This window comes from Henckelia pumila, chromosome 2 (assembly GCF_033568475.1).
Source record: "Henckelia pumila isolate YLH828 chromosome 2, ASM3356847v2, whole genome shotgun sequence".
Taxonomy (NCBI): domain Eukaryota; kingdom Viridiplantae; phylum Streptophyta; class Magnoliopsida; order Lamiales; family Gesneriaceae; genus Henckelia; species Henckelia pumila.
In genome coordinates, this window is record NC_133121.1 from 119,997,013 (window position 1) to 120,010,750 (window position 13,738).

At 33.1% G+C, this 13,738-nt stretch overlaps 1 protein-coding gene across 1 annotated transcript; it reads right to left on the reverse strand.

The window, feature by feature from the left end:
* Positions 1-319: 319 nt before the first annotated feature.
* LOC140878285 (uncharacterized) lies at positions 320-1,198 on the reverse strand. The gene has a single exon (XM_073281885.1). The coding sequence runs from the start codon at positions 1,196-1,198 to the stop codon at positions 320-322; it is 879 nt and encodes a 292-aa protein (XP_073137986.1).
* Positions 1,199-13,738: the final 12,540 nt, after the last annotated feature.

A 13,738-nucleotide genomic window follows, 5' to 3' on the forward strand; every position in this document is an offset into this window, starting at 1 on the left:
ACAATTAAACCAACTTAATATTGTTAAATAAAAATAACTCAAAAACATTCCACTCAAATAAATCAAAACATATAACTAAATAATAGATAAAATATTCAATAATTTTGCACGCTGCCATCTCCAATCAAATGATCAATTCTCTCATCCGGGTCTTCAAAGAAATCAAAGACATCGAAAGGTGCTGAGAAAGATAGGACTTGGCTTAAATCTTCACCTCGATAAATAAAATTGGTCTCTGTATCCTTTGCCTTCTCTTTTGATGCTTGATAAAGATCAACAAGGTGTTTGGGCATACGACAATTTTGATACCAATGCCCTTTTATTCCACATCTATAGCACACATTTTCTGATTTATTTGGCTTATTATTTTGATCACTTTCAACTTTCTTTCCTTGGTCATTACCCCATTTTTGGTAATTTGTATTCTTTTGATTGCTATGACTATAGTCACGTGGCTCTTCATGCCCACGATTATACGGATGAAAGCATCCTTGACGACGCTCACGGCCACGTCCACGGCCACGTTCATGACCATGACCACGACCACGACCAAATTCGGTCTTATTTTGTTTCCTCTTTTCATCATGCATTGCCCATTCACTTCAGGGAATGGGTTGGCTCCAGTGGGATGGATTTCATGATTTTTCATCAATAATTCATTATTTTGCTCAGCCACAAGTAAACATGAAATCAATTCAGAATACTTTTTGAAGCCTTTCTCTCTATACTGCTGTTGCAGGAGAACATTAGAGGCATGAAACGTGGAATATGTTTTTTTCAACAAATCATCATCAGTTATTTTCTCTCCACACAATTTCAATTGTGAACTGATGCGAAATAATGCAGAATTATATTCACTTACAGACTTAAAATTTTGTAAGCGCAAATGCATCCAGTCATAGCGTGCTTTTGAGAGAATCACGGTCTTTTGATGACTATATCTCTCTTTCAAATTATTCCATAGATCAAGCCGCGGATCTTTTATCGTCAAATACTCGATTTTCAAACCATCATGAAGATAGTGACGAAGGAATATCATAGCCTTTGCACGGTTTTGCGGTGATTCATTATTTTCATCTTTGATTGTATTTCCAATACCCATAGCATCTAGATGTATTTCAGCATCTAGTATCCAAGAGAGATAATTTTTGCCAGAGATATCAAGAGCGGCAAATTCAAGCTTTGAAATATTCGACATGATGAATCTATATAAGACACGAAATTCATAAATATTGATTAATACACAATAACACAAATGTATATAAAAGTTTAAAGGCAAACATGAAAATTTGACGGTGAACATAAAAATAGTACGTGCACAACAATCATATATATGATATAATTCATGCTTAGAAATTTAACAAATTAACAAAAGGACAACCACTAAAAAAATAAATGCAATTTATATGTGTATGTGTATCAACCTCCATCAATATTATAATCCAAAAACAAGATCACTCATAATTTCTCAAACTAAAAATCATGCCGCTTCACCGAACAAAAAAAAAACAATTGGGTATCGAAAATAATGAGTTGGTGCATCGAATTTATATACATGTCAGAATCATACTTTGAAAGAGAATCATATCAATTTAATTATGAGCATGACGTGTAGTGATAGAAAAACGAAAAAAAAATTTACAGATCATGAAGAAGAAAAATATGATAGAATCGTGCTGATAACATGTTGTAAAATAAAGGAGAAACTAACCAAATAATATGCAAAGAAATATGCAAAAAAAAAAAAAACAAGTAAATTCAATGTATTGAATGTGTTACATGAGTGACCTATTCATAGGTACAAGAGAATGGAGATAAGATCAAATAAATTGATTTGATCACGATTCTATATCATCTCTTTGAGATTTGAATATAACTCCATGATAACTCAATCTTTGATTATCTTGACATCCATAATATTGTAACAAATACAACATTATTGCTGCAATATTTCTTTTTTTAAATAAATCGAGAGATCAAATTTATTCTGAAACATTATATTCAGATAATTTTAAATAAAAAAGCAATTTGACACATGAAAACAAGTCCAATGGTTCCTATTTTTACACATAGGTGTAATTAATGATATATTGTTGACGTGGCAAATCATGGGACACTAGATCTATCATTGAGGTAATACTCATATGCTAGGTTAAACTCTACCTGAAAACAAGACTACGGTGGAATGTAAAATTTTCTCATACAATTTCTGCCAGAAATCAGAACATGCAGTACTAAAACTGAAACATAAAAACATATATAGAGGACCAAAATCGCAAAGTGACAAATTTACTTGACTAAAAAAGTAATTTTTCTTAATAATTTTAATCAAACAATTTTATTTATGAAATTGTTTAGTTTACAATAAATAAAATTAACTATCTTATAATAATTACAAACCATTTTTTCGACATTTGACACATAAAATAATTCTTTTTTAAATTAAGGATGTGAATGCGAGATATATCAAAATGTCAAACCATGCACAATAAGAAGAAGAAAAAAAACGTCAATCATTTGTTATTTTCACAACAATTTAACTTAAAAGTTGCCCAATATCAATAACAATATATAATTTGAAATTTGCTATGGTTTTTAAAATTCGTTGCAAAGATTACATATGGTTAAAAAACCGTCGCAAATGGAAGCGGTACAAAATATAAGTTACAAATTGGCCATTATTTATTTAAACTGTACGTGTAAATATCCGTTGTTAATTCACCAAGATAAGTAATTAAATTTCTAAAGCCGTGTAAATATCCGTCGTTAATTAATCAAACACTACCTAAATCGGTAGCTAATACAGTGAAGAAGCCAAAAGCAATGAAATGATTGAACCGCTCATGTTCTTGGAGCACTTCGATCTGGAAGAGAAATTGCAAGACCAATAACTTTCTCTGTCTCTTCATCCTGCTATTCCAATATTAATTTGATAACAAAAGAAGACATCAACCGATTAATGTTATTTATTATCGGACACAATTACTGATTCCATCACCATGCAAATCATCAGCCCCCTTTGCAGCCATTTGGATTAAAGAAAGCCCCGAAGCGACAATGATATGTTTGGAGCAACCAGCGACGAAAAGATTAATTAATATCTTTCTTCGTCGACAAAAAATTCTTCCTTTCGACAAAAAATAATTAGTTCATCTACTTCTACAACTCTTGTCAGATCTCTTTAATCATCTTGGTGATCCAACCATATTGGAGAAATTTAAGATGTGGTATTTGGATAAGGGAGTTGACAAGAAGCCGAAAGAGATGAAGGTGAAACATGCTAAGCCTGCAAATCAACAATTTATCGTCTTATAACATATAACATGAAAAGGCAATTAAAACATTAAAACAACGAAAAAAGATATTAACAAAGATAAATTACTAACCCGAGTGGAAATGTGTGCCATTTGTTGCAAGCTTTCCGTGAAGCTCGGCAATAATCATCTCTTCTTCGACCGAAAATGCCTCAGTCCACCCTTTCTTTGAGCCATGCTGGCTCATGTCATTTGTGCCAAAGCTTCCAAATCCATCTTGTGCCATGTCCTTCTAATCAATAGATTCAAATGGAAAAAGTAATCATGAACAAATTATACAAAAACTGGGCTAATTAATTTGAGGGAGAGCTGAACTGAAGCCAAAAGAGATGAAAATGATTAGTAATAACAAAATGAAAAAGGGGATCATACCTCAATTTTAGCATGGCTTCTGTTACCTGACAATTGGAGAAACAAAATCATATTTTTAGAAAAATTATGCATAAAATTTATTTTGTTTGTGCCGCAGATCATTCTGTCAACCTCCTAGTGTAAGGAATGAAGTGGAGTGAAGCTCAAAGCAAAAAGACCCTCCTCCACGGCGGTGGCGGCTCTGCGGTCGCCCGAACCTCCGCCCCGTCTCTTGTTATTGAACATAAATTATTTGATGTGAGTTTCTAACCACAAAAATCATCTGTTTATATAGCAAGAAAATTCTCATGAATTTTTAAGGTTTCACATGTCTGTGTGGCGGCGCAGACTGTATTTTTAATTTGAACAATCTAAATTTTTTTGGATAAATATTTAAAAGATTATATAATATTATATATATATTTCTGTTATTTCATAATCTAATTATCTAATATTAGTGTGACCACAAAAAAAACACAAGTAAATCTTGTGGATTATTCAACTCTTGTTACACTATTACATAAATTTTCCATGTATATATTTTGTAATGACAAATTATATTTTTAGATTATTTTTAATGGTTGAATTTGATAGATGAGAAATGATTTGAAATTCATCCTGATTAAGAATAAAATTACTTAATTTGATATGAAGTACTAAATACAAAATCACCAAAATTAGATTTAGTAAAACAAATTAGAAAAATTGAGAATCATGAATTTGTTATAGGAGATTTTGAATTAATTTCTCAATCCAAACACAAACTTAAACAGAAACATTTACTAATCAAATAATCACGATGAGAAAATCTGATATTATATAGGCCCCGTTTGGATTTGGTAGACATTTTTTAAAAAAAATTGCTTTTTTAAGCTATAATTTTTTGCTTTTAAAAAAGCTCTAATTTTGACTTAAAAAATGCTTTTTTAAGCACTTACTTTGCCATCCAAACACTTTATTAACTAAAAAAATACTTTTTTTTAAAAAAAAAAGTACTTTTCTAGTCTAGCTTCTGAAACCAAACGGGGCATCACGATGAGAAAATATCATCACGAAAAAAAAAAAAGTTTCTCGATATATATAGGGTAGAAATAATAATTCAATGTTTATTGCATTTCGAATTCTTATAATATTCAATTTTATTTTCCTTAAAATCAAATAGAAATATGTTTTTAAAAAATATCAAATAGAAAGAATACCAAAATCTATATCATGTTTTTTCGATCTTCCAAACTAAAAAATTGTTTTGCCACATGAATGGTACCAATACATGCCATCATTTATTGTTCATTAGCATATCAACAATTTAGACATTAAAATGATTTTTTTTCTAACTCAAATTGAGTTTGTAATAATGTATAATTCTTAATAAACACTAGAAACCATCGCACGTGATTTTCACGTGCTCAAAAATTTAATTATTTTTAAAAAATGTAAAAAAAATATCATGGTGAAAAAATATGAGAGTTTTGATATAAAGTAGAGAGAAGTAAAACATTATGTAGATAATTTATTAAGAATTGATAAATGATGAAAATATTTGAGTAAGGATATAGAGATAAAAGGATTTAAGGATATTAGAGAAAATTAGGGACAATTTAGTCATTTAAGATCTAAAATAAAAGAGAATTGTGGTAAATTTAGGGATAAAATAGGAAGAATTTTGTGTGTGATTTTACACATACAAAACGGCTAATATAAAGGGTGAAACTATTATATAATAGTATAGATAATATATAAATTAGCGGAAGCTAATTACATAAACTTCATGTTATACAGACAAATGCCTCATGTTTACACATACAAACCGATTTTTAAAAAAAAATCAAGAAGAAATCCTCGAAGATTAGCAAACAAAACTCAAGGCAATGTTGCTTAAATTGTCGTTGCATACATCAATATGCAGGATGAAAAATCAATACTGATATTGAACAGTTTCGATTTTGTAATAAATTGCAAGTTCTTCATGGGCAACATCTCTTGTTAGACCAAAATAAATATGACATTACAATTTTTATTTTTCTCTTTTTAAAACCTTCATCGGATTGTGAAATTTTCTTTCAAGTTCTTTTTCATTGAAGTAGTTACTAATTTTTTTATAATTTCAGACTTCATCTCAAACTCGATATCTTAATGTTAGACAATTTTAATTTAACTCATTGGCTTTATGAATATTTTTATAATAACCAAACCAGTTAATGAAAGAAATTGTTTTTTTATAAATAAAATTATATGAAATTATAATTTTTTTTACTCACAAAAATTACCCTAAAACAACCCCTAATTTTTCTCTTTCACACAAGACACATGTGCTACCGCCAAGAGGACCACTCCTGCATTTGAATCCGGACCAAGTCTCAGACCTACAAATCAGCACCGATAGGTTCAACGGGAACCCATCCTCCGAGTGGGACCAAACCAACACATGGTTCACATTATCCAAAACCAAAACCCGCATGTTGGTTTTGGTTTAATTCATCGTACTAAGGCTGCTTGTTATGATAAGTATAGGATTATATTAATATAATCTAATCATTCTCACGTTTACTTGCTTTTTTAGGGCTCGTATTAACTCATAAAGTTCATCCTTATTTACCTAATTTAAACTTTAAACCTTGATGATTTATCACAAATAAATGTTGTGATAAATAATCATATTTAACTAATTATGTTTCTAATTGAAAAAAATTACATTGATATCCTTTACTTCCCAAAAAAAATGAAAACATTTAAAAAATTATAGAACATGAATATAAATTTCAAATACTTGAAGATATATTTAATATATTTCATTTGATTTTAATATATGAAAAATCCATTTAAAAATTATAAAATATGAATAAAAATTCTAATAATTTAAGATATGATTAATACATTTCATTGGATTTTATCCTTATTCCTGGAAAACTTTTTTTTAACTCAATTTATTAATTTTTGTTTTAAAAAATAAATAATATTTATACTCAATAATTTTGGTCAATTAAAATAATTTACATGTGAATTAATAATAATGTACATTCTTCAATAAAAATCACAATCACAATTTTACAAATGCAAACTAAAAATAAGATTATATATTATAATTAAAGGACAAAATTTTAACTCGTCACTTAATCATAATATCAATCACAAAATTGATATATCAAAGTAAACATGTGATTGCTTATCCATCATTATTCAATATCCTATAAAATTAGTTTAATAGTCTTAGTATTATTTATCTATATATAATTAATCTTACTAAGTAAACACAGCCTAAAAGTATTACATTTACTATAAATAAAATAAACATTGAATCTGTACTAATCGCAATATAAGATCTCATTAATCGGCATTTCTTCAGTCTCATATTTCAATAATTCTTAACCTCGTTGTATGTTTTCTACCATAAAGTTGTATACATGAGTATACATATTAGTAAAGTATAATTTGAACTTTTTAGTACATTCCCGATGAAAAAACAACACATGAAAATCAATAAATAAACTATCCAAGCTAAATTAATAACTTAAGAAGCAATGCAAGTCCATTTGTTTCCAAGCTTACCATAAATCCAATAATAAGTTCTTTCTCGACAGAAAATACACCTTTCTTCAGATTAGGATTATTTCTAATTTTTCAGACCAACTAGTAATAGTTTTGCACTTTTGCTCGTATTGTGTTCCGTTTTACTTACTAATCAAACTGTTACCCCGAGAAAATATTTTAACCTGAGCCCGTTTATAATGGGTCTACCAGATATGATCAGGGCTGGTATTTTATGGGCCGACTTGGGCTGGGCCTAATAGGCCGCATGCATCTTTTTCGAGTTCAGGTAGGACTCTAATATATATGAGATAAGCCCGGATCTTTTCAAATATTCACGAGATAGAGATAAGCTTACAAAGGGACCAATGGATGAAGAGTTCTAGTCCAAGACATGTTATAATTCTACTAGGTAACTTATTATTCTTTTCCTATAAATACAGGTATTGTTATGGTTGCACTATTCAGTATTCATTATTCATTATTCACTATTCATTATTCAGTATTCAGTATTCATTATTCACTATTCATTATTCATCAACGCTCACTCTTATTTTTACATTCACGCACTCATATCTCTCAGTTTTCGCATTAATCATACCCTCTGCCTTCAAGACATTGACTTAGGCATCGGAGGGGTCATGCCGAAAACACTTTCGGCGCCCCTTGACCTAGCTGTTGCTTGTGCAGATTTCATTGATATCCGACCCGACCTACTCTATAAAGGAATGGGAGGATCCATTCTACTAGACCGAACCCGAGGTAAAATTTTGACATCATCAATTGGCGCCGTCTGGGGGAAAAATTAGCTATGACGTGAGAAAATATGTAGCGATTGTTTCAAAGAGGTCAAGGAGGTGGTTTCCGAAGATAAAATCGAACGTTTTGGTTCCTCAAAATTGAAAAATTCAAAAAAGATCACCATCTCGTATCTTCCTCCGACCTCTCTGCTTGTACGAGTCTCTATCTCCACCACTCCATTCATCTCTTCCATGAATCCAGATATCTCATCAAGGATTTGAGATACAGCAATTTCTCGGCCTTCTCGAATTTACAATTATTGTAGCTCGGCCCTCGCAATTTCTGTCATCTTCACGGCTTCTTTGAGTATCACAGCTTGAAGCAGCACTTAATTATTTCAGGACTTAAAGCGTTGTGGAAGTCAATCAACTTATTCAGAGAGAGAAGTCTCAACTTTCTCCAAAATTCTTGAGCAATTATATGCTTTATGTACATGGAGTTCTTTATTATTCTGCATAAGAATGAGAGCACCATAATTACTAACATGCTGGAACACTTGATCTCCATGGAAGAGGACGTGAGGGATTTTAAGAAAATTATTGAATTCAATACAGGTATCAAGGTTCCAAAAATAATAGTTTTTTTTTTAATTTTCAAAACAAGCATATTGGAAGGTATGCATGGTGATTCCTCGTAGAATTCTAAATGGGAAAGTGGTATATTTCTCTCTCCATGCGATTGAAGGACTTACCTCTGTGGATTATTTTTTCTCCATCGTGGTCTTATTTTTTGCTATTTGCTGCTGGAATTTCTCTACCGTTCGCATGTTCCTTGAACTTTTGCCCTTTCAATCCAACATTCTATTTATTATTGGGCATCTGGGCATGGCTTGCTCGTCTTTGTCAGCGGGCGTTCGAGGCCAGAAATTGGTCCGAAGCCTGAGAAATGAAAATCCTGAATTTTCCATGGCAAGCATTATTACTTTGAAGATTGGTGTTTATATAGAACTGGGAGCATATTTATCACCTTTAAATTCTGGAATTCATGCTCATGTTGTTAATGCGAGACAGAGAACAAAGTTTTGCAAAGAGACTTCGGAGGATTGTGGTACTTTTGGCTTATTTCAGCTTGTTACATCACTTGAATCCTCCAAGCGGTGGGACTCGGCCCTCTTATTCTCCTATGGTATGGGATAAGTCTTCATCTTATTTATAAGGCTCAATTATATCATATTGGGCATGCAATCTCGCTGTAAGGCCCAATTATATCATATTGGCATGCAATCTCGCTGTAATGCCCAATTATATCACATCGGGCATGCAATCTAGCAATAAGGCCCAATTTATGGTTCAACACTTTACAAAGCCCAGACAGGTCTGGCACTCAAAAATCCACAAGAGTGGTCTCAAAGCCCGGGCAGGTCCGGCACTCAAAGCCCACGTCAGTGGCATCAAAAATCCACAACAGTGGTCTCAAAGCCCAGGCAGGTCTGGCACTCAAAGCCCACGTCAGTGGCATCAAAAATCCACAACAGTGGTCTCAAAGCCCGGGCAGGTCCGGCACTCAAAGCCCACGTCAGTGGCATCAAAAATCCACAACAGTGGTCTCAAAGCCCAGGCAGGTCTGGCACTCAAAGCCCACGTCAGTGGCATAAAAAATCCACAACAGTGGTCTCAAAGCCCAAGCAGGTCTGGCACTCAAAGCCCACGTCAGTGGCATCAAAAATCCACAACAGTGGTCTCAAAGCCCAGGCAGGTCTGGCACTCAAAGCCCACGTCAGTGGCATCAAAAATCCACATCAGTGGTCTCAAAAAGCCCACGTTAGTGGCATCAAAGCCCACGTCAGTGGCATCAAAAATCCACAACAGTGGTCTCAAAGCCCGGGCAGGTTCGGCACTCAAAGCCCACGTCAGTGGCATCAAAAATCCACATCAGTGGTCTCAAAAAGCCCACGTTAGTGGCATCAAAGCCCACATCAGTAGTTTCAAAGCCCAGGCAGGTCTGGCACTCAAAGCCCACGTCAGTGGCCCACATCAGTGGTTTCAAAGCCCGGGCAGGTCCGGCGTCAAAAGCCCACATCAGTGGCTTTGAAACCACTGATGTGGGCCACTGACGTGGGCAGGTCCGGCGTCAAAAGCCCACATCAGTGGCATCAAAAGCCCACATTAGTGGCATCAAAAAGTCCACATCAGTGGCGTCATAAATCTACGTCAGTGGTATTCTCCAAAGCCCGACCAAGCTCGGCATCATGTAATCCCACGCAACTCGTGGTTATCCTAAAAGCCCGATCCGCTCGTCAACATCAATTGTCGTTTATTGCTCTTTATTTGAGCTCGGTTTCATCAGGTTGTCGTCTATTGCTCTTTATTCGAGCTCGGTTCTAATCAATTGTTATCTACAACTCTTTATTTGAGCTCGGGGTCCGGTCTACAATCTTGGTCTAAACTCATTCTTATTTTAGACCAGTTCGGGAGGTACTATTGTTACCCCGAGAAAATATTTCAACCTGAGCCCGTTTATAATGGGTCTACCAGATATGACCAGGGCTGGTATTTTATGGGCCGACTTGGGCTGGGCCTAATAGGCCGCATGCATCTTTTTCGAGTTCAGGTAGGACTCTAATATATATGAGATAACCCGGATCTTTTCAAATATTCACGAGATAGAGATAAGCTTACAAAGGGACCAATGGATGAAGAGTTCTAGTCCAAGACATGTTATAATTCTACTAGGTAACTTATTATTCTTTTTCTATAAATACAGGTATTGTTATGGTTGCACTATTCAGTATTCATTATTCATTATTCACTATTCACTATTCATTATTCATTATTCAGTATTCAGTATTCATTATTCACTATTCATTATTCATCAACGCTCACTCTTATTTTTACATTCACGCACTCATATCTCTCAGTTTTCGCATTAATCATACCATCTGCCTTCAAGACATTGACTTAGGCATCGGAGGGATCACGCCGAAAACACTTTCGGCGCCCCTTGACCTAGCTGTTGCTTGTGCAGATTTCATTGATATCCGACCCGACCTACTCTATAAAGGAATGGGAGGATCCATTCTACTAGACCGAACCCGAGGTAAAATTTCGACATCATCACAAACATTTTTTATTTGTCAAATTTTTTAGTTTAAAATAAATAAAAATTAACTTTCATAATAATTACAAATTATTATTTAAGACATTTGACACAACAAGAAAAAAACGACGACAATCATTGCTATTTTCACGACAATTTAACTTAAAAATTTCCCAACATCAATAAAAATATACTATTTGAAATTTGCGATGGTTTTTAATATCCGTCACTTGCTATTTTCACGATGGTTTTTAAAATCCGTCGCAAAGATTACATATGGTAAAAAAAGCGTCGCAAATGGGGACGATATAAAATTTGTGTCGCAAATGGGCCACAATTTATTTAAACTTTCTAAATGTTGCCGTCGTTAGTTTACCAAGCTAAGTAACTTTCTAAATGTTGTTGGAGCACTTCTCGTAGAGAAATTGCTAAACCAATAGCTTTCTCCGTCTCTTCATCGTGGTATTCCAATATATGATAACGAAAGAAGACATCAGCCAATCAATGTTATTTATTCCCAGACACAATTTCTGATTTTGTCACCGTTGATAAATCTCCAACTTTAAATGTTCCTTGGAGGAGTGCCGGTACATTTAATATCTAACTGACCGCAAATCATCAGTCCAGTTGGAGCCGCTTGGACTAAAGGAAGCCCTGAAGCCACAAGGTTCGTAAATCCAAGACGAGGCAGGGATTATCTAGAGCCAACAAGCATTGACAATGCACTTGATAAGCTCTGGCTGGAAAAAAGGTAAAGAACGAGAATGATCTGTTTGGAGCAACCAGCGACAAGCAAAATGTCTTTCTTCATCGAAAAAAAAAATGCTTCCTTTTCGAGATTGGAACTCAAATAATTAGTAGCTCATCTACTTCTGCGACCACTTCAGATCAAACAATTAGTAGCTTATCCACCTCCGCGACCACTTCACATAATTAGCAGAACATGATTTATCAAGCATGTTCGGTACTAATGTATCGTATGGTGATGGTGATACAATCGAAACCGAGAAGCTTCCAGATCCACCTTGTGCCATGTCCTTCTAATAGTTTCAAATGGAAAAATTGGTGAACAAATAAAAAAATGATAACAAAACGGAAAAAGGGATCATACCTCAATTTTATCATGGCTATGGTTGCCTGATAATTGGAGAGACAAAATCATATGTTTAGAAAAATTACACATAAAATTTATTTTGTTTGTGTTGCAGACCATTTTGTCAGCCTCCACGGCGGCAGCTCTGCGGACTCTTGAGTCTCCGCCATCTTGTTTATTTCGCTCTCTCTTATTAATGAACATAAATTTATTTGATGTGAATTTCTAACCACAAAAACCATCGATATTTATAGCAAAAAATCTCATAAATTGTTTGGGTTTCATATTTCATGTGGCGGCGCTGACTATATTATAAATTTGGGAAATCTAATTCTCTTTTTTTGAAATTTTTTTATAAATAATTATATAATATTATCTATATATCGCTATTATTAAATTATCAAATTGTGTAATTAGTAATTATTAATTGGATTTCACATATTAGTGAACCAGGACAAAAAAATACACAAGTAAATCTAAACCCTAAACTCTAAACCCTAGATAGATGGTGGAAATAAAAATTTAATGTTTATTGCATTTCGGATTCTTATATTAAATTTTATTTTCCTCAAAATCAAATTGGAAAAAAAAAAACAAAAAACAAAATCAATATTAAGTTTTTTTGACCTTCCAAAACTAAATACTTGTTTAGCCACATGAATGGCACCAATACATGCCATCTCTTATTCTTCATCAACATATTGTTTAAAATGCATTTTTTTTCAAACTCAAATTTAGTTGGTAATATAATATACAATTCTTACCAAGTAAAGCCAATTTCACGTAATATATGGAAAAATGTCATTGAAAGAATTATGTTCCAAAGTTGAAGGCTGAAGACACAAATCCATCAACAATATCAAAGGAGAAGTGTACCTAGATAGATAGTGGAAATAAAAAAACTAATGTTTATTGCATTTCGAAATCTTACATTAAATTTTATTTTCCTCAAAATCAAATTGAAAAAAAAAACAAACAAACAAACAAAATCAATATTAAGTTTTTTTACCTTCCAAACTAAATATTTGTTTAGCCACATGAATGCACTAGGGGTGTAAACGAATCAAACTTGTTAATAAGTTTTTCGAGTCAACTCGATAAATATTTAATTCGTATTCGAACTTATCGAACTCGAGCCGAATTCGAAGATGTTGATCAAAAATTTTTTCGAGCCGAACTCGAGCCAAATTATTTTGTTCGATAGTTCGTGAATAGTTCGCGAGCCTTAATATTTAATATAATATAATTACATAATAAATATATATACATTTTGAACTTTTTCGAACATTTCGAGCTTTTCGAACCATAATATCCGAGCAATAGTTACGAATAGGTTCGAATATTTCGAACCAAACTCGAACTTCATTTCAAGCCGAGTTCGAGCCAAAATATTTGAAATTATCGAGATTCGAATCGAACTCGAATATACTTATATCGAGCCGAATTCGAACCTTAAAATTTTAACATTATTCGGCTCGATTCGATTCGTTTGCACCCCTAAATGGCACTAATACATGTCATCTCTTATTCTTCATCAGCATGTCATCTCTTATTCTTCATCAGCATACTTGTTTAAAATGCATTTTTTTCAAACTCAAATTTAGTTGGTAATATAATA